Consider the following 21708-nt stretch of genomic DNA (forward strand, 5'->3'; position numbering starts at 1 on the left):
ACGTATGCTGTGACAACCTCTGATACATATGTTGTGTTTGTTCTGGTTTGTAAATTGTGATAGTGCTAAAATTCCAATAAAAATATTTTTCAAAAATAGTGTGAAGCTCCCTCTACACTGACCCACTAAATAGTCCCGGGTGTCGGGATAGAGTGAAACTCCCTCTACACTGACCCATCAAACAATCCCAGGGTAGGGACAGAGTGAAACTCCCTCTACACTGACCCATCAAACAATCCCAGGGTAGGGACAGAGTGAAACTCCCTCTACACTGACCCATCAAACACTTGGCAGATATAAGGGGAGGACAGGCATGCCTATATGTGAGAAGGGGATAAAAGATGATAAATTTAAATGAGGTAAGATGGGACGAGATTCAATTGCTGTATAAATGGTCTGTTTCTGTGCCCTACGTCCTATTTATGAGTGTAAATCTGAACACTGCTGCTCACAATTGTCCAATCCAGTGGACATAAAATACATATTAAAGTTATTCTGTTCCAGAGCTTCAGGATTTTACATCAAAATTGGTTCCAATCCCATTCTGTGGATGATAGTTTGATTTTTCTTTAAAAACATTGTCCTTTTTTTCCTCTCCCAGCCATACCGGTTTATATTTTTGTGAATCTTTATGCTGCTTAAGGTGATAATGGCAGCGATGTGTGACACATCTTTTCCCAGAAATTATCTTTTATCACTTCAAATGTCTTTGTATTGTAATAGCTTCATTTAATTCAACATTTGTAATGTCATTGTATATCCCTACATCCTATTTTTATTCTCCCTTTTCACATTTTCTCCCGAATTTACACCCACCAACAATAAACAATAATCAGCAACAAATATGCCAATCCCAATAACAATAACAACGATCCCATCTTCCCACCATCCCCCAAACATCAGCCCGCATGTTCACATAAACAAATGACAAAAAGGAATCAGGGATTACCCATAGTCACCCTTAATACTCACAGCCCCCCTCCCATCCATCCCCCCCACAACTAATGTTCGATGTTATCCAGTTCTTGAAAATGCATAATGAATAATGCCCATGACTTGTAGAACCCCTCCGAGCTTCTCCTCAGTTCTAGCTTTGGATAGGACCAAAACATATGAACGTGATTAGCAGCCCCCCCCCCCCCCCCCAACCCCAACCTTGCACGAGGTGGAGGCATTTACTCTCCGGAGCACCTCACACCAGAACCCCCCCTCTATAACCTATCCCAACTCTTCCACTTTGCTTTGATCCTCTTCCAAAATAGCTCCGTACACCGCTGACGCTACCCGCTGACACTACCCCTTTCTCCAGTCCCCTTGTCGTAAGCACCTCCTCCAGCAATGTGGAGGCCAGTTCCTTGACTTTGGTTGTGTGTTTGCTGTTGGTCATTGGCTGATTACTGTTCTCCCTGGTAGCCTTCCTTTCTCCTCCTCCATACATCTAATTTATCCACAAAACCGCCATCTACATGCTGTTTATTCCTCAATCCTTTCCATTGACCTATTTGCAAGGTCCTAGTTCCACGTTTAAATCAAAATCTTCTCCTTTTCTAGATTCTTCCCAATCTTGCCCACTGTGCTTGTAACCTCCTCCTATCTTGCATCTGTTCCCACATGTTTTCATGTCGGGGAGGGATCACACTCTTACTGAAGGTCCAAATGATGCAAAGCACAAAGCTTCTGGGTTGAGAGGTTCTTTTGCTGGAGTTCTGTGAAACCGTTGGGCAGTAAAACAGAATTTTTAAAATCTAAACCAAAGCAACCACTATGATTTGGTTTGCTATTTCCCACATCAGCCCTCCTCGTAACCTTTGATTAAGATTTCTAATTTAGTGCCAAATTATGGTCAGCTTTGGAGTGTCTCCCCCGATTCTTCATAAATTCATTTTAGCCAGGTTCTCGCACTGAGTGAAGAGGGGCTTTTAGTCAAAACTAATTCCAAATTTGCATGCTTGAAGTGAAGGGATTCAAAACCTATTTAACTTGGAGCTGAATATTTGAAACTCCCCTTTGTCCATCAGGTGGTGTGGCTACCCATTGCGGCTATACAGTGAATGGTAGAACCCTCAAGAGTATTGACAATCTGAGATCTTGCTGTACAGATCCACAGGTCACTGAAAGGGGCAACACAGGTGGAGAAGGTAGTCAAGAAGGCATACGGCATACTTGCCTTCATTGGCCGGGGCATTGAGTATAAAAATTGGCAAGTCATGTTGCAGCTGTATAGAACCTTAGTTAGGCCACACTTGGAGTATAGTGTTCAATTCTGGTCGCCACACTATCAGAAGGATGTGGAGGCTTTTGAGAGGATTCAGAAGACATTTACCAGGATGTTGCCTGGTATGGAGGGCAATAGCTATGAGGAGAGATTGAATAAACTTGGTTTGTTCTCATTGGAACAAAGAAGTTGAGGGGCGACCTGATGGAGGTCTACAAAATTATGAGAGGCATAGACAAAGTGGATAGTTAGAGACTTTTTCCCAGGGTAGAGGGGTCAATTACTCGGGGGCATAGGTTTAAGGTGCGAGGGGCAAGGTTTTTACACAGAGGGTAGTGGGTGCCTGGAACTCTCTGCCGGAGGAGGTGGTAGAAACAGGGACGATTTGACGTTTAAGGGGCATCTTGACAAATACATGAATAGGATGGGAATAGAGGGATACGGACCCCGGAAGTGTAGAAGATGTTAGTTGAGACGGCCGCATGGTCGGCGCATGTTTGGAGGGCCGAAGGGCCTGTTCCTGTACTGTACTTTTCTTTGTTCTTTGTACCCGCTTGGCAAATCTGAAGTTGGGCAGCAATTCAGCAGTTTTAAAAGACTCCATAGTCATAATGAATGCATTCCTTGTAAAGAACAACAGTTTAAAGCTGGGTTCACTGTTCAGCTTTCATCCCAACCCACCAAAAAAAACAGGGAGCAGATTCTGCTGCTGCTGGAGTGATAGTTTTCAAACTCAACCATTGCCTGTCTCAGTCGCTCACAAGTCTTGGCTTGTGACATTTGAAAACTGATCATATTTTTAATAAAGATGCTTGCGCCTTGCTTTTTTAAAAGAAAAGTTTCCATCAAACTTTGAGAAACATTGTTGTGACCGGATTGAGTATTTAAAATAGTTTTTATCTTTGGATTGTATAAGTTTTTCCTGACATCAGGTGGCATCTACCGTCAAAATGGTGAAAATTTAACATTACAATAACTGGCTTTGTGCCAATTCTGCCCTAAAATGTTAAATCAGGTGAACTGAGCACCAATGGAACAGGCATATCTCAGAAAACTGCTCCAATCTTCTATGGGTCTACAATTCTGGTGCTGGGAAGAGGGCTGAAAATGAATACTGTAGGACAAACGTTGGGAGCTACTTATGGGCATTGTTCTTCCAAGTTCCAAACTAAATGTACATCAGTATAAAATCAACTTTGTAATGATATTGTAATTGATTCTGTGAGCTATCTGGTTTAAAAAGTACTTCCAGGCTTGTGTGTGCACTTCGATGTGTGTGTTGTGGAGACGGGGAAAAGTAGCTGATTGCTGAAGATGCATTTCATAAATGGTTTAATGTAACTTCTCACTGGTCCCTCTTAAAACTGTCAGTATTATATACCAAATGGCTGACCCCATTGTAGTGTTCAGTAAGATTTTGATTTAGGCTTTCCAAGATGAGATAAAAATATTGAGCAGAGAATACAATGATTTGGTTCCTGTTGCAATACCTCCAGTTCAGACTATTCCACTCTTGCTTCATTGTGGTTTAAGGTTTAACGGTTTAAACAATCTCATGGGCAAGTCCTTTTGAATGCAGTCCAACACCATTTTGAATATTTGCCTGCAAACATTGGTGAAAGTTGGATGATGCCAGCCTTGTGTAGCTGAATAAAGAAGGAGAACTGTTGCTGTGCTGATCAGCGATCTCTACTGGATTGTTAATCCATATTTTTCTCCCAAATATTGACTAATGGACTCTCCGCATTTCTGGTTTTGTTTCAGATTTCAGTATTTGTATTTTGTTTAAATCCTGTATATCAAATGTGTTTTAATCCAGAATTCAATCATCGAAACAATATTTAATGGAAAACTTGATTATAAATTTTTAATGAATACTAACCAGCCTTTGTTTGCAGCAGTGTCATTTTAATTTCCAGTCTCATCTTGGGCTGGATGGTATAGTTGTTCTTCTGGACTGGTAGAAAGTGGAATGTGCAGATTTCTGTACAGGAAACTAATGCGATGGTTTTGTAATTGAACTTTCAAAAGGCAGGTTCCCAATACTGTAAATTTCAGTTGATTGGATTTAATCTAAATGATGGTGTAGAAGTGTAGTTGTTGTTACTAGGCTAATGTTAATCCAGAGAGCATGTGTTGAAACCCCAAAATGGCAATTTAATAATTTTTTGTATTTTGAAAAGCTGGACATTTCAGTAAAAATAATTGTGAAGTTGTCCATTTCTCATTAATGGGAAGGAAACCTGAAACCCTTATCCAATCTGTCCTGTGTGACTTCTGATATGGTCAGCTCTTATGAAATTAAATGAAAATGAAAATTGCTTATTGTGACAAGTAGGCTTCAAATGAAGTTACTGTGAAAATCCCCTAGTCGCCACATTCCGCACCTGTTCGGGGAGGCTGTTACGGGAATTGAACTGTGCTGCTGGCCTGCCTGGTCTGCTTTCAAAGCCAGCGATTTAGCCCTGTGCTAAACAGCCTCTGCCCTTTGAGTAGCAAACCTCTTAGCTGCATGAAGCCATGACAAACAATAACTCCCATCATCATTTGGTCAGATTCGTGGAACTACTTCCATGGGAGTATCTTCACATAGATTGCAGTGGCTCAAAGACAAAAGCTCACTGCTCCCTTCTCAAGGCACTGAGGGAGGTGAGCAATAAATGCTGGCTTTGCCAGTTACACCCAGATCTCAAGGATGAGTTTTGAAAATTGATGACCAGTATAAGCCAACTTCCCACTCCATGTGACATCCTCTGCCAGTGCCATCTGATTTCATTTCTATTTAAACTTTTGGAAACTGACAAATTGCTCTTGCAGACGTACTAATTGAATTCTGATCCCTTGCACATCCCTGGTTTTAATCATTCCATCATTGGTGCCAGGGCTTTCAGCTGCCTTGGCCATAAGCTCTGGAATTTGCACACTGAATCGATTTGTCTCTCTACTTCTCTTCCTTCATATGCACCTTAAAATCTACCTCTTTTTGATCAAGCTTTTTGTCATCTATACTGATGTGGGAGGCAGGCGGCACAGTGGTTAGCACTACTGCCTTATGGTGCCGATACGGCCCCGGGTCAATATACGTGTGGAGTTTTTCTTCCCGTGTCTGCATTGGTCTCACCCCCACAACCCAAAGATGTGCAGGGTAGGTGAATTAGCCACCATAAATTGCCCCTTAATTAAAACATTTTTAAAAATCTATTCTGATGTATCCTTGTGTGGTTTGGTGTTTAAAAACGTTTTTATTGATAATGTCTTGGTTAAATGCCATGGCAGTTTTACACATAATTTGTGAATATGCAAGGAAAGTTGGTTTCTGCTTTTTTCCCCTGCTGGGAATCTTAAGATCATTCATCCTTTTAGATCTGAAATTAGGTTATGTCACTGCATGGTCCACCGTCAATATGGGTTGCAGCAAAATGGGCTGCTAATGACTTTCACCAGTGTTGGAAATTTAATGGATATCTCTGGTAGCACCAGTTATGTAACATTTGATGCATATTATTTCCAGAGTTGAACGGTAGGTGGCAGTATGTCTGTACTATAGGGACTGGTGATTGAGTATGGGAGCGATTAATGTTATACACAATAACACACAGAAAATATGCACAGTAAGGCTGTAGCATTGACAAATCTCCCTATGTAAAGACAGGTACACACGTCTTATTTGAATTGTGTGTGTAGCCATCGACTTGTAATCAGACTGCAGTTTATTTTTCTTTTTAAAATTAGAGGTTGCCTGTGTGATGAATCATGTTTCCATCAGCAAACCTGACCCTTTGAAGCCAGGGCTCGGTATTTTCAGAATTTATTTTTGGTGAAGTGGATTCATTTAGGTCCAGTTTATCATACTTTCCAGCTAAAGGTTTTAATTAAACAATTAGCAAGGAATTGCTAATATAGTTATTGTACATTGAGGAATCTGTGACCTGACTTTTAAGTCATGCTTTTGGTCACCTGGTGGCTCCTCTACTACAGCCAGCTTTCATACTTCCCCCTCTAAGCATCTTGGGATAGTTATATATGTTGAAGCACTATATCCCTGTGCTCATCCAATTCTGACTTCTTGCACATCCCTCTTGATCTTTACTGCACCATAATTGGCAGCTGTACTTCCAGCTACCTTTCCTCTTTTAAGACACTGATTAGAAGTTGTTCTCTAACCAAACTTTTGTTAACCTATCCTTCTGTGGGTGGGACACTTAGCTACGCTGTACATGCCATATAAATGCAAGCTGTTATGTAAGTGTGGATTATTACAGACTGTGGCTAGCTTTGGAAAGATCCATTGTTGTTCATGTGCCAGATGATGGGACTGAAAGGCCTTAACTATAAGCTGATAAACATGTACATTAAATATTTGGGAGCTGAGATCCATAGAATCCTTACAGCGCCAAAGGCCATTCAGCCCATTAAGTCTGCACTGACCCTCCCAAAAGAAGGCCCTACATAGGTCTATTCCCCAACCTATCCCCGTAACCCCATCTAACCTGCACATCTTTGGACATTTGAGGGGCAATTTAGCATGGCCAATCTACTTAACCTGCACATCTTTGGACTGTGGGAGAAAACCCACGCAGACACTGGGAGAATGTGCAAACTCCACATAAGGGTGGAATCGAACCTGGGTTCCTGGCACTGTGATATGGTTTTATTATTAAGGGAATTTGACTGGTTGGGTAGGGGAACAACTCTTTGCTAAGGGAATTTCAGAACAATAGGATATGATTGTCAACCATGGGTTGAATTGCCTATACTTGGGTACCTTTTTGCCAATTATTTAAATATATGTGCAGAATGTAACCTACCTGCACTATTTGTAAGAGTTTGTTTTAATTTCCACACAGTCCTGCTGTTACCAAAAATGCGCATATACACCCCCCTCCCCCGCACACACTCCCAAGACAGTTTCCCTCAACATAGATCGGTAAAATTAGCCAAAAATAGAATATCATGAGAGCAAATGAAAACGTTCTGGACGAACGGAGATAAGCAAACCACTTCGACATATGGCTTTGAGAAATAGATTAAGTCTGTCTGTTACAGTAAATAAAACTCGGGTAAATGGGATGTAAAAGGCAAGCAGAGTGAGCAAATATTCCTGCAAATGGTTGTTTGTCTTTTCAAATAGATTGCTGGGCTCTGAGGGCGATATTTCACGTGAAATGACACATCATAGGACAGACATGTTGGTGTAGGGTGTGCCAAATGAAGGTGGCTTGTTTAACATGAGCATCAAGTCTGCGTCCCCTCCTCTCCACCTGAGCCTGGACACTTGGCCTGCGCCCTGGCGGCCCTTCCACCATGGCTCATATATGCACGGAAATGATGGAAATCAGGTGCACTGGGCTGCTGCGACCCGCGGCTCCCTGCTCGCATATATTATGCTAATAAGATCAGGTGAGCCTATTGCGGCGCAGCTGGTGGGCGTTCCTTGCATATGTTATGTTGATGAGGGTGCCTTGGAGGGCTGGGAGAAGCAAGCGGCCGGGCCACCGCTTGTGAGCATCAGAGGGCTTTCTTTGTGGAGCTGTGTGGATGGAGGTGGCTGTCCTGATCTCTCACTACATTGCAGCTTCACTCCAAATTACCAATCTCTCAGGCTTCAGCATCCATTCACCCCTCTCTCCCTCCTGCCACGACCGGCTGATTAATTCATCACAGGCAGCAGCAAAAAGCTCCGTTTCTCGAGTTTTTTTCTCCTCTGGAGTAGCATGAATGCTGAATATTATAAGTCACTGGCGATGGAGCTTGGGGTTTACCAGCTGAGAAATTTCTCCATTTCATTTCTCTCCTCTTTGCTTGGAACAGAAAACGCCTCCGTAAAATTAGACAGTAGGTAAATGTCGGTTGTTGGATTTTTGTTTTTATTTTAATTTTGCAGCGTTTACTGTTCGTGGGTTTGAGGTAGCAGATACAGTATTGTAAAATAATAGCACTTGCATGGCAACAGTCTTCGGTGCTTAAAATGCGGTGACAGCTCCTTCGAAATCGCTGACTTTGTGGGTTTTTTGGGTGGGAAGGGAAGACTTTGGATATTTGGAAGTGATTTCTGAAGCTAGCTGTGCCTGGAGCTGGGAGCTCTTGCTGTCGGATGCGTGCCTCTGGAAATATTGGCGGAGATCAGTGCAGGGAAAAATGGCTGGCGTCGTCTCCCAGGGTTGTTATTTTGCCGCATTACAGAGGGGGCATCTACCCCAGAGTCAGCAAAAAGTGAAGAGACGGACGTTTTTGTTCTGAGGCTGAATCCTACACATTGACCCAGATGCAAAACGTTGATTAAAATATAATATTGCAGCAAAAGTGTTGCATCGCCTGCAAGCTGGTCGCTGTTTGTGCCGGGGGTGGGTGGGGGGGGGGGGGGGGAGAATAAAATGCATCAGTTAACACAAAAACAAGGCTGTTATCAGGTTACAACTGTACATTAGATATTGGCAGGAGGGACTGCTTGCTTGATTTGTCTTCCATTCTCCTGTTTTTCTTTCATTTTCAATGGTGATTGTTGCTTTAATCTTGTTTTTTTTGTTTATTCACAGTTCTTCTGGTGCCAGTGTGGTAGCCATAGACAACAAAATCGAGCAAGCTATGGTAAGTCAAGTATTTGTATAGAAAACGGCGGTGAAGAAAAGGGGTATTGATTGTGCAATAATGTCAGGGAGGAGAAGCCAATTCGGAGCATTTCAAAAACCCCTGAGGGTTAAGAAGGGTGGTGGTGAGGGAAAAGAGGGAATGCATTGTTTTTAAGTAGGACCGTGCCAATGGGAAGAGAGAGATAATTCAGAAAGCATAGCTGCAGCAATGCGGGCTGGACATCCACTGTACAGTGTGCCAGTATTTCCACTGCTTGCCTTCTCTGTAGAGGAGTATTTACTCATTGTTCATACACTGGGAAATCATTGCAATCAAGGTGAATGTGAGACATCTTTTTGTGTGCATATCAGCCTTCTTGCATCCTGACCTCGTCACTAACCCACTATACCCTATAAAAACAAAGCTACATTTTATGTGCCTGTAATTTTGAAATAATTTTTAAAATCTCATTTGATACCATGGGCATCCACCTGGGATACCAACATTGAATATTGTTCTTGTGCATTATGATCTCTCACATTAAACCTTTTGCAGTGCTTGTCCATAAGTAAACCGTTGATTTATGTTGACATGAATTTAGGGCAGCACGGTTGCACAAGTGGCTAGCACTGTGGCTTCACAGCACCAGGGTCCTAGGTTCAATTCCCCGTTGGGTCACTGTGCGCGGAGTGTGCACGTTCTCCCCGTGTCTGCGTGGGTTTCCTCCAGGTGCTCCGGTTTTCCTCCCACAGTCCAAAGACGTGCAGGTTAGGTGGATTGGTCATGTTAAATTACCCTTTGTGTCCACACAAGTTAGATGGGGTTATTGGGTTAGGGATAGGGTGGAGGTAAGGGCTTAAGTGGGACGGTGCAGACTTGATGAGCCAAATGGCCTCCTCCTGCACTGTATGTTCTATGTCTAGCTGTGTATGGCATAAGATCGTGGATCAACCTGATCCGAATATTGTTAATCAGGCAATTTTGTTGTGCAGCAAACCCTTTCCATGTCCCACAGGGGAATTTGTCTGTTTATGGTTGCCAGGTTAAGATTGGGAGTGGGGATGCAATAGTTTTGGTGCCTTTGATGTTTTTAACTAGCTGGATGAGGAGGGAGGGTGTCTGAGCCTTCCATGCTGATCTTCCCCTCTGTTTCTCTCCCCCTCTCCCCCCCCTTTGTCTTCCCCTTTTTGTCTACACCCCCCCTTTCTGTCTACACCCTCCCCCCCCTTTCTGTCTATACCCTCCCCCCCCCCCCTTTCTGTCTACACCCTCCCCCCCCTTCTGTCTACACCCTCCCCCCCCTTTCTGACTACACCCCCCCTTTCTGACTACACCCTCCCCCCCCTTTCTGACTACACCCTCCCCCCCTTTCTGACTACACCCTCCCCCCCTTTCTGACTACACCCTCCCCCCCCCTTTCTGACTACACCCTCCCCCCCCCTTTCTGACTACACCCTCCCCCCCCCCTTTCTGACTACACCCTCCCCCCCTTTCTGACTACACCCCCCCCTTTCTGACTACACCTCCCCCTTTCTGACTACACCTCCCCCTTTCTGACTACACCTCCCCCCCCCGTCTACACCCCCCCCCTGTCTACACCCCCCCCCCCTGTCTACACCCCCCCCCCCTGTCTACACCCCCCCCCCCCCTGTCTACACCCCCCCCCCCCTGTCTACACCCCCCCCTGTCTACCCCCCCCCCTTTCTGTCTACACCCCCCCCCTTTCTGTCTACACCCCCCCCTTTCTGTCTACACCCCCCCTTCTGTCTACACCCTCTCCCCCCTTTCTGTCTACACCCCCCCCTTTCTGTCTACACCCCCCCCCTTTCTGTCTACACCCCCCCTTCTGTCTACACCCTCTCCCCCCTTTCTGTCTACACCCTCTTCCCCCCCCCCTTTCTGTCTACACCCTCTCCCCCCCCCCCCCCCTTTCTGTCTATTTCTCTCTCTCCCCCTTCTTTCTATATGTTGGGGGTGATTTGTTAGTTTGCATTCGGCTCGCGGGAGACTAGCGGCAGTTTTAGTTGTTTGCTTTTTAGTTGTTTGAAGGCTTGGTGTGTGCAGATTTTGATCAGACGCCGGCCTGTGGAGCTCCTTCCCCGCAGCGGCTGTGCTCTCTCCGGGCTCCGCTCCATCTTCCGGCTGTTGCCAGGCGATCTCAGAACCTTAAACCCTGGGCTATAAATAACTCCGGCTCCCATTGGATGGCTGGTAATGACGTGGCAGGGCCTGCGGTCCCGGCGACGTCAGCAGTTGTCAGGAGCGGAAGGAGCAAAAAGAGACTGGGGAAGAGACGAAGAAAGAGCTGCAGAGAGGAAAAGACAGGGAGAGGGAAACGGGGTTGGGGTGGTGGTGGCGGAGAGAGGAGACGGGAGAAAGGCAGAGAGAGAAAAACACGCTGACAGACGGAGGGAGAGAAACGGGGAGGGGGAAAGTACACAGGGGTCGTGGAGAGGGAAGACATGGGAGGAGGGAGGGGGCAGGAGAAGAAGGGATAAATGGGTGGGTGCAGAATGAAAGCCACTGAGCCTGTCTTCATTCATCATAATCAGCAAGCAGAATCAGATAGGATAAAAGCAAAATTCTGTTGATGCTGGAAATCTGAATTTAAAAACTTAAAATGGTAGAAAAACTCATCATCTGCAAACAGAGAAATTGAGTTAACATTTCCAGTCCATGTAATTTTTCAGAACTGGAGAGAGATAAAAATGTTAGAACCACATAAGACCTCTCCATCTTGAGCCAGATTGATTGCTGGGAAATAGGTTTGCTGTCGTAATCTCATTTTAACACCCTACACATATTTCATAGATTTATGTAGTAATTCATAGAGTAATTGAAGGGCAGTGACTGGGAGCTGTGACATTCAGATTTTCAGTATGTCAAAAATCATGGTAATGCTCACCTGGCAATTGTATTTAGTGCTTGTGGCATAGAGTTAGTGGTTTAAGAACAGAATTCCAGAACTTAGCTGAAGGCACGGCTGGTGAAATGATGAAAATTTAGTAAGAGGCCAAAATTGAAAGAACTTGTAGACTTGAAGGTGTGGGACTAGAAGAGGATACAGAGATGCTGAAGGAATAGATCATTTGAGGAATTTGAAAAGCAGAATGAGAATGCTAAAACGTAGCATCAGTTAACATGAGGATCAGGAAGAGAAGTCGGATGATCACCAGTTTGGTGGAGCACGGGTTAAAGGAACAGGAGGTGAATCTTAGTAAAGTTTGGGGAGGGCTTGCTGGGAGTAACTAGAAAAAGTTGCACTTCAAGTGCTAGTACAGTGTATATGATACAACAGGAATTTGTTTCAACGCACTTGCATAAAGTGGAAATTACAAATATTTTCCTAATTTTAAACTCTTATTCAGGCTTTTCTTTAAACATCGTATCATTTTGCATCATATGTGACATTAACTTAAAACAATGATTGGGAAATTTGATTTTATCGCTATTTGATTTTAAATGAAGGATGTAGAATGCACTAGCAATAGTTTCCCTCTCCAAACGGTGTCATGACTATTTAGGACCTCCAAGATCAGACCTGGAGTCAGACTGCCTCACTTCTAACTAACACATGTAGAACAGATTCCCACCAGGAGTTTTATCTGGCAGAGCAGTCTTGCCTTGTGCATTCAAAGTTCACCTGTCTCTGCTTCACTATCCAACAGCCACTGTACAATTGGTTAGATGTTTTCTGCTGCTAAATTATATCAAATGAAAGGACGCTGCGCAAGAGAAAATTCACGTTGCTGCCTTTGGGAGGATCCAGTACAACTGTGATACCTCAATGAGAAAATGGTTTTGTGATGTCCCACCGAGATGGTTTTTATACAGTGGGATGAAATTAATTCAATGAAAACTAAACAAAGTATCAGATGAAATATGAAGGGGCCAGCAAAATGCTTCAATTGTTTTATAATCAATAGAAGTTTTTTTTTAAAATGTGGTTAGATATCACAAGATGAGATTATCTTTAATGTGATTCATTGTTTTTCAGGATCTGGTGAAGAGTCATTTGATGTATGCAGTGAGGGAGGAGGTGGAGGTCCTTAAGGAACAGATCAAAGAACTGGTAGAGAGAAACTCTCAGTTGGAACAGGAAAACAATCTGCTGAAGACTCTGGCTAGCCCTGAGCAATTAGCACAGTTTCAGGCACAACTCCAGACAACTGGGTGTTCCCCGCCAGTGTCTCAATCAGGACAATCTACTCAACCCACGCCACCAAATGGGGGGTCATCAGCTTAACGTCCCGGCTTAACAATCGATTGGAGCCAAGAGGCTTTGCAGAGAAGAGAAATAAACTGTCATATCAATCATCATGTAATATTTCATCACACACCAACAATTCCAAATTGGTTATGGGAACTAGAGTTGTATAAATCCAGAAAGAAACTCTTCAGTGTTAAGACAGTGGTCTTTGGCTAAAGGAGTTTGCTTTGAGGGTGTGAAATGAAAGCTTGTTCTCTCAAAGAGAGTGGTTGTATGCACAAAAGAAGAAAAGCAGCCATGCAGATCTGAGTGCTGGTTACCGATCATTGCTCATGCTTTGAAAATGCGTGCACAGTTTTATTTCATTCAGCACGCCTATGTCTGTGTGTGCATGTGCGTGTAATGTATGTGTGCACCAATATAACTGCTTCCTGATGAGGTTGAGGAAGAAGTGGATCAGAGGCAATCAGATACTAACTGGAGAGTTTGAGAGGGCCGTGCCCTTCCTTACAGTGCTATAGACCACTTTGATTTATAAATGAGTTATGAAGACAAACGGGAACATGAAGGCAAAGCTGAACAGTATTTAATTTGAACTATAGAACTGCCACCTTGGACCTTAAATTGATAAGTTTGTTATGTTTACACAGCTTTTCCAGAAGGCGGAGAGGTGTAGATTTTTTTTCAAGTTAGATGTGACTCTAAAGATTTTGGACAATCCAAAAGGCTGTTCATCTAATGTATATTGTGTACGTAGTGTAAGTATTGTGTAATATAGAGCTGTAACTATTAGGTTGTACAGATTGAAATCTTGCTGTTTCACTGATCCAATTGCATTTGAACATTTTTTAATGCTGTTGAACAGAAACGGCATTCTTGAACAATTATGCTGTCCTAAGACATAGCAGGGCTGGAAGAATTTTTTTTTGTAAGTTAATGGTACGTAACTGGTAATAATAGAAAGTAAGTGGTCCACTGGTCCCATTTCTTATGTCTGTCAATGCTAAGCAGCGACAGGCGCTACACGTTAGATGCATTGATCGAAGTAGTCTCTCAGTTAGAGGAAGCACTGAGAGACGAGAATCTATGGGCTCCAGTGGAATTGATTCTCGTTGATGCTTCATAGACCTTAGCTGTTGGTTCAGTAGCCCATTGGTCTGTCAAATCTATACTGTAATGGTCTGGTTAGATTCCTTAGGACCCAGGACCCATGGATTCATCCAGCCTGGGTGTATTTGTTGCTTCTAGCTGGCTGTTGAATACTACAACAACGTTGTACTCGCCAGTAGTACAGTATCTATAACACCAATAGAGAGTGTGTTTTGACAATTAAGCACTCCAGACCCGAAAACCTCTGTTACAAGCTCAGATTTCTGCTATGGATTTCACATTAACAGTAATAGTGTTGGCTTATGTTCTGGTGCATGTTCTGAAACAGTTGTAACACATTCAGTTATACTCAACTACTGCACAACTTCGAAACTTTCAATAAACTCATGTTGGTAAATAATAGATTGAATTGTCTGCGTCTTTACACTGATTTTTATTGGATACTGCAGCAAGGTGCAAGTTTTAATTCTTTAAAAGAAATGTGATTTAAATGTTACTATTGTAATCCTGTCATCAATGAGTTGTTTTGATCGAGAATTAACAGCCCTGATGGCCTCACACGGCAGCTGCTTTTCCATGGGTGGAGCTCTGATTGTAGTTTTATGCTCTGGCAGTTTCACAGACTGGCCATTGACTGCTGAGATGGACTTCTACAAGATGTGCACAGTTTGAATGTGTTAAGGCAATTAATGGGTTCTGCAATTTTTCCAGGTTTTGATTCCACAACTTTATGCTCTCTTTCCCCCCCCCCCCCCCCCCCCCCAAACCCTCCTTGTGTTTTCACAGTTTAAATTGAGCAAGATTTGACTTGATGCATACCATCAAAAACATTTTAGCAATACTTGCATATACGGTACAGTTGCTGTGGAGCTGTAAGAATCAGACTTACGGTACAGTTGCTGTGGAGCTGTAAAGAATCAGACTGCAGTGTTTGAAGTCTTGCTGCCAATTTCACAAGTGTTTTGTTTTTCGAGATTGCTTTTTCAGATGCTCATATGGAACTTGTCTTTATTGCTGTTGTTGCTCAGTTACTAACCATCTTTCTCTTTTGTGAAGCAGGGTGCTTGCACAGCCAACATGTTATATTGATGAGATATAAGATGAGAAGCAAAAATCTAAAATGGTGAACAGAAACCTGGTTGACTGCCACCAAACACTACAGATGCTGGAAATCTAAAAGTGCTAGAAATATTCAGCAGGTCAGGCAGCATGTGTGGAGAGAGAAATGGGAATTAACACTCGATCAGTGGCTGGGAAAAGTTAGAAGGGTAATAGATTTTGAGCAAGTGAAAGAAGAGAGTAGAAAACAGGAGAAATTAAATGAATAACAAAAGGGTTGGTAGTTCAGGTTCAAAGGAAGTGATCATGGAAGATGTAAGTGAGCAAAAGCTGTGACTAGAGGCGGTGTAAATGCCTGTACTGAACAGCTGCCATCCGTAAGCAAAATGAGTAAAACTAAAACCTGCAACAAAGAAAAAGGAAGCAAAATGGGAGTAGAGAATAAGAAAGAGTCCAACGGCTGCAAAGTGGCACATTGAAATATGAAACATGCTCCTCAAGCTGCAGGGACACTGCAGGAGACAGAGGTCAGCCTGAGAGCAAGGTGGAGAATAAAAATCACGTGACCAGAAACCTAGGGGTCATGCTTACTAATTGAATGGAGGTGTTCCACAGAGCTGTCACCCAATTTGCGTCTGGTTTGCCCAATGTAAAGCAAGACTGCATTGTGAGCAGCAAATTTGACTGCTAATTTTGTCAATACAGCAGCAGCAACCAAAATTTACGGTTAACATTTAGCTAATCTACAAACCTATGACATTCACTTTAAACTTTGAAAAGTACAATAACTGAATCCATTTGGTAATGATCAGTTACTCAAGATTTTTTGAATTCTCCCCGTAACATAAAAAAGGTTTGGAGGAGCATTTTTTTGGGAAATGAAGTGTGTTTATTATGTGCAAACTTGTATTTAAATATGGAGTTGCATTTAAAAAAAAATACTTTTACCCCCATTGGGCTACCTTTGTCTCAGCTGTAATTTTAACTGCCTCTTGATTTAAGCAGAAACCATCTCTTGAAACTGATATAATGTACACTCAGACTGGCGTTCATCATGAATTTGGGTAGCACCACCAGATCCATGGACTGCTAGAGTGAAGGCCAGTGTCCCCTGTAAGGGGGAAGAATCAATCCCCTGGCACCTGACAGCCAAATAAACCAATTCAAAGCAAGAGTGTGGCCACCTGATCCTTGTTGACTGCATTATCAACCCGATTAGGTGGCTGAAGAGAAATTACAGAAGGGAAACTCAGTTAAAAGTCAACGGCAATAATCCAAATCTCAAACCTGGGAATGATAAAAAAGATTTTGAGTTACTGTTTCCACAAGAGACTGTTCTGTCCCTTGGCAGAGGAAGTGGCTGCTCAGACATGCGCAATGAGCATGGAAATTCAAAATTGGACAAAGGAGGAAAACCACTGTGGGTTCCTTCTGAGTTTGAGATTGAAAACAGCTCCCCACACTTGGCGCAAAATTCAGATGCTTCATGCTCTGTTTATTGAGCCTATAGACACTGTTCCAAAATAGCGCCCATAGTACATGCACTTGCTCTTCCAGTGAGATTTGTGCTGGATGTCATATTGGTGAGGGGGTTAGCGAATGCATTCTGTAAGCGCCAATTTGAAGTAAACAGAGTAGCTCAATCATGATACCAATCAATGTCCATTTGACACCAGTGCTACCTGTTTGCAGCTCCAGCTCATGATCTCTATCAATTATTCACTGTTGGAACACCCATTTAGCAGGTGGAAGGATCACCCTCACCTGCACTATTTAAAGGGATCATTTACTTTCAGGTTAGTTGCTGATGGATTTCTACTAGCTCTTGCCAAAGTCTACAGAGTAGGCTGAAGGACTTGGTCGTAATTTTTTTTTAATAAACAATTTTATTGAGGTAGTTTTTGGCTTTATAAACAGTTACAGACATCATCAGAAAGGAAGCAAAAAAGGCAAAAATGTGCAAACATCCACGTACTTTCAATACTTCCATCGTAACATATTGCACAAGCCCGCTCCCCTCCCACCGGTACCACCCGCCATATTTTCCCTCCTACTCTACTCTACCCCCTCCCCCCACCCCCCTGCTGACGCTCACTCTCCCGCAAAGAAGTCAATAAATGGTTGCCACCTCCGGGTGAACCCCTGCACAGATCCCCTCAAGGCGAACTTAATTTTTTCCATCCCCAGGAAACTCGACATGTCCGCAAGCCACCACTCAGTCTTCGGGGGCTTTGAGTCCCTCCACGCCAATAATATTCGTCGCCGGGCTATCAGGGAAGCAAAGGCCAGCACATCGGCCTCTTTCTCCCCCTGGACGCCCGGGTCTTCCGAAACCCCAAAAATTGCCACCCCTGGACTCATCACCACCCTTGTTTTTAGCACCTGGGACATGACCCCCGCAAATCCCTCCCAGTACCCCCTCAGCTCAGGGCATGCCCAAAACATGTGAACATGGTTCGCTGGTCCTCCCGCGCACCTAGCGCATTTGTCCTCTATCCCGAAAATTTGCTCATCCGAGCCACCGTCATATGGGCCCGGTGAACGACCTTAAATTGGATCAGCCCGAGCCTAGCACATGTCGCGGTCGCGTTTACCCTACTCAGGGCCTCTGCCCACAGCCCATCCTCCATTTCTCCGCCTATCTCCTCCTCCCATTTAAGTTTCAGTTCCTCTGTCTGGGACCCTTCCTCCCTCATGAGCACCTTATATATACCCGAGACTCTGCCCTCCCCTTCTTCCCTCCTAGAGACTATTCTGTCGAGGATCCCCATTGGCGGGAGGCGCGGGAAAGATGGGACCTGTCTACGAACAAAGTCCTGCAACTGTAAGTATCTAAAATCATTTCCCCTTACCAACCCAAATTTCTCCTCCAAGCTCCTCAAACTCGCGAAGCTCCCTTCCAGGAACATATCACCCACCCTTCCCGCCCCTGCTCGCCGCCCTACTCGTAAACCCCCCATCCATACTGCCGGGGGCAAACCGATGGTTGTCGCAGATTGGCGCCCAGACAGACGCCCCCATCTCTCCCACATGCCTCCTCCACTGGCCCCATATCCGCAGGGTCGCCACCACTACCGGGCTGGTGGTGTACTTGGCCGGCGGCAGCGGTAGAGGAGCCGTGACCAGGGCTTCCAAACTGGAGCCCTTGCACGAAGCCGCCTCCACCCGCTCCCAAATAGACCCCGTACCCACCATCCACTTCCTTATCATAGCGATGTTGGCCGCCCAGTAATAATTGACCAAACTCGGCAAAGCCAGCCCTCCCTCGCTGCGGTTCCTCTCCAACATCGCCTTCTTCACCCGCGGAGACTTTCCCGCCCAGACAAAGCTCATGATCAGCCCGTTAACTCTTTTGAAGAAGGACTGTGGGATAAAGATCGGGAGGCACTGAAAATAAACAAAAATCGAGGGAGGATTGTCATCTTTACAGTCTGCACCCTCCCTGCCAGCGACAGCGGGAGTGCATCCCATCTCCGAAACTCTCCCTTCATTTGCTCCACCACCCTGGCCAAATTTAACTTATGCAGCCTGCCCCAGTCTCGTGCCACCTGGATTCCCAAATACCGGAAATATTCCTCAACTAGCCTAAACGGTAGCCCTCTCAATCTGTTCTCCTAGCCCCTTGCCTGGACCACAAACATTTCACTCTTGACCGTATTTAATTTGTATCCTGAGAACTGGCCGAACTCCCTCAGCATTCCCAGTATAGTTCCCATCCCGGCCACTGGGTCCGACACGTATAGGAGCAGGTCGTCTGCATAAAGAGAAACCCTGTGTTCAATCCCGCCCCTCACCATCCCCTTCCAACCCTCTGCGGCTCTCAGCGCAATCGCCAGCGGCTCTATGGCCAGCGCAAACAGCAGCGGGGAGAGCGGGCAGCCCTGCCTGGTCCCTCGGTACAACCTAAAGTACTCCGACACTTCTCTGTTGGTCCTGCGCTGGCCCTCGGGGCCTGATATAATAATTTGATCCAATCCCTCCCCGAACCCAAACCGTCCGAGCACCTCCCATAGATAGTCCCACTCCACCCGGTCAAAGGCCTTCTCGGCGTCCATTGCCACCACTACCTCCACCTCTCTACCCGCCGGGGGCATCATTATCACATTGAGCAATCTCCTCAGATTGGCCGCCAGCTGCCTACCTTTCACGAACCCTGTTTGATCCTCCCCAATCACCTCCGGTACACAGGGGAATGTTAACCCGTCCAGAAACCTTTTCATCCCCTCCGGTTCTTTCGGCGGCTCCGAAGTATACAGCTTATGATAGAAGTACCGGAATACCCTATTCAATTCTGCCGGATACTCCACTTTGCGCCCCCCTTGTCCCTCACTCTACCTATTTCCCTGGCCGCCTCCCTCTTCCTGAGTTGCTGCGCTAACAGTCTGCTGGCCTTTTCCCCATACTCGTACACCACTCCCCTTGCCTTCCTAAGCTGTTCCACGGCCCTGCTCGTGGATAGTGCCCCCAGTTCCGCCTGTAGTCTCTGCCTCTCCCTGAGTAAAACCTCCCCCGGGGACTCCGCGTGCTCTTCATCTATCCGACCCATTTCCCTGACCAATCTATCCATCTCTGCCCGGTCTGCCTTGGCTCTGTGGGCCCCAATTGAAATCAGCTCCCCCCGCACTACTGCCTTTAGCGCCTCCCACACGGTCGCCGCTGAGACCTCCCCAGTGTCATTCACCTGCAGGTAATTTTTTATACATTTCCGAAGCCTCTCTCAGATCCCCTCCTCCGACAGCAGTCCCACATCTAGCCTCCATTGCGGGCATTGATAGCTCGCTCCCCCGAACTGCAGGTCCACCCAATGCGGGGCATGGTCTGAAATGGTAATTGCTGAGTATTCCGTGTTCTTTACCTCCCCCATACAGTCCCTGCTTAGTACAAAGAAATCTATCCTGGAATATACTTTGTGGACGTGCGAGTAAAACGAGTAGCCCCTTCCTGTTGGCTGTCCCTCCAGGGGTCCACTGCCCCCATTTGCTCCATAAACCCCTTCAGCTCCCTTGCCATTGCTGAGAGTCTACCCGTTCTTGGACACGACCGATCCAAAGTCGGGTCAAGGACCATGTTAAAGTCCCCTCCCATTATTAGCCTGCGAGAATCCAAGTCCGGGATCTTCCCCAGCACTCTTTTAATGAAGTCCACGTCATCCCAGTTCGGGGCATATATATTCACCAGCACCACTCTTCTCCCCTCCAGTCTGCCCCGTACCATCAGGTATCTGCCCCCCTGTCTGCGGATATGCCCTCTGCCTCAAATTGCACCCGCTTGTTGATCGTGATTGCCACCCCTCTGGACTTCGAGTCCAAGTCCGAGTGGAAGACCTGGCTAATCCAGCCCTTCCTTAGCCTGGTCTGGTCTGACACTTTCAGATGTGTCTCCTGCAACATAATTACGTCCGCCCTCAGGGCCCGCAAGTGCACGAACACCCGCGCCCTCTTAACCGGCCCATTCAGTCCCTTAACGTTCCAGGCGATCAGCCTGGTCGGGGGGCACATCCCACACCCCCCACCCCGCCGGTCAGCCGTAGCCTTTCTCGGACCGGCCCCTGACCCGTGCGTTGCGCCATTCCTGGCCCGCCCTTTGGCTGCCTCCACCCTCGACCTCCTTGCCAGTGCCTATTTCAAGTCCCTCTCCCGTCAGCAGAACAACCCCCCCCTCCCCTAACCCCATCCCCCGATACCCCCACCCCTGCCATCTACTGGCTGTAACTTCCCCCCCCCCCCCATCTGACTTCCTTGACTAGCCAATCTGCTAGCCCGGTGACTCAACACTCCGGCGCCTTCCTGTCCCATTCCCCTTGTTTCCCCGTCCTCCTCCCCACCCACTGGGGCAAGCCGGCTCCAGTGTCTTCCGCGAGCTGCACAAAAAGCACAAACCAGCCCAAACAGGAAAAAAAAAAGAAAAAACCACAGAAAAAAGAGAAAAAGCACATAAATGTCCATGAACAAAGGAAAGAGTCTCAAATGTTCCGCTTGGCCCCCTTGGCCCAGCAAACCGTTGAGCAGCAGTCCAGGCACATTCGGCGTTCCTTCCCACAGAAATCCTCGGGCCCTAACTCGCGTCCTTGGGGCCTCCTTTCGGGACCAGCCCCAGGTCCCTCACAAAATCCATCGCTTCTTCGGGCTCGGAGAAGTAGTGGTGTTGACCCTGGTGCGTGACCCATAGCCGAGCTGGGAACAGCAGACCAAACTTCACGTGCTTCTTGAACAGCACCTCCTTGACATTCTTAAAGGCTGCTCACCGCCGAGCCACCTCCTGGCTTAGGTCCTGATAAATGCGGAGAACACTGTTGTTCCACGTGCTGCTCCTGGCGCTCTTTGCCCACTGCAGCACCCGCTCCTTGTCCACGAACCTGTGGAACCTAATCACCATCGGGCGGGGGGGGGGGGGGGGTCCGCCCGGCCGCCCCTGCCTTGCCTGCACTCTGTGTGCCCCCTCCAGCTCCAGCGGTCGCGGAAAGGCTTCGGCCCCCATCAGCTGCTTCAGCAGGTCTGCTACAAACGCTGCAGCATCAGCTCCCTCCGCCCCCTCCGGGAGGCCG

The 21708-nt window shown here is 46.0% G+C and overlaps 1 protein-coding gene across 4 annotated transcripts in view; it reads left to right on the plus strand.

Annotated features, from left to right (window-relative positions):
* Nucleotides 1-14507, plus strand: part of LOC119969285 (TSC22 domain family protein 1-like) — a 229973-nt gene extending 215466 nt beyond the window's left edge. For 3 of the 4 annotated variants that reach the window (XM_038802698.1, XM_038802702.1, XM_038802701.1), the window contains 2 exons: nucleotides 8752-8803; nucleotides 12783-14507. In XM_038802698.1, the coding sequence (XP_038658626.1) occupies nucleotides 8752-8803; nucleotides 12783-13031 (301 nt within the window). In that variant the 3' untranslated portion in view covers nucleotides 13032-14507. Of the gene's footprint in view, nucleotides 1-7697; nucleotides 8055-8751; nucleotides 8804-12782 lie in introns of those variants that run through there. The other variant, XM_038802700.1, reaches the window with a different exon arrangement.
* Nucleotides 14508-21708: the final 7201 nt, after the last annotated feature.

The sequence above is a fragment of the Scyliorhinus canicula genome, chromosome 7 (assembly GCF_902713615.1).
Source record: "Scyliorhinus canicula chromosome 7, sScyCan1.1, whole genome shotgun sequence".
NCBI lineage: Eukaryota > Metazoa > Chordata > Chondrichthyes > Carcharhiniformes > Scyliorhinidae > Scyliorhinus > Scyliorhinus canicula.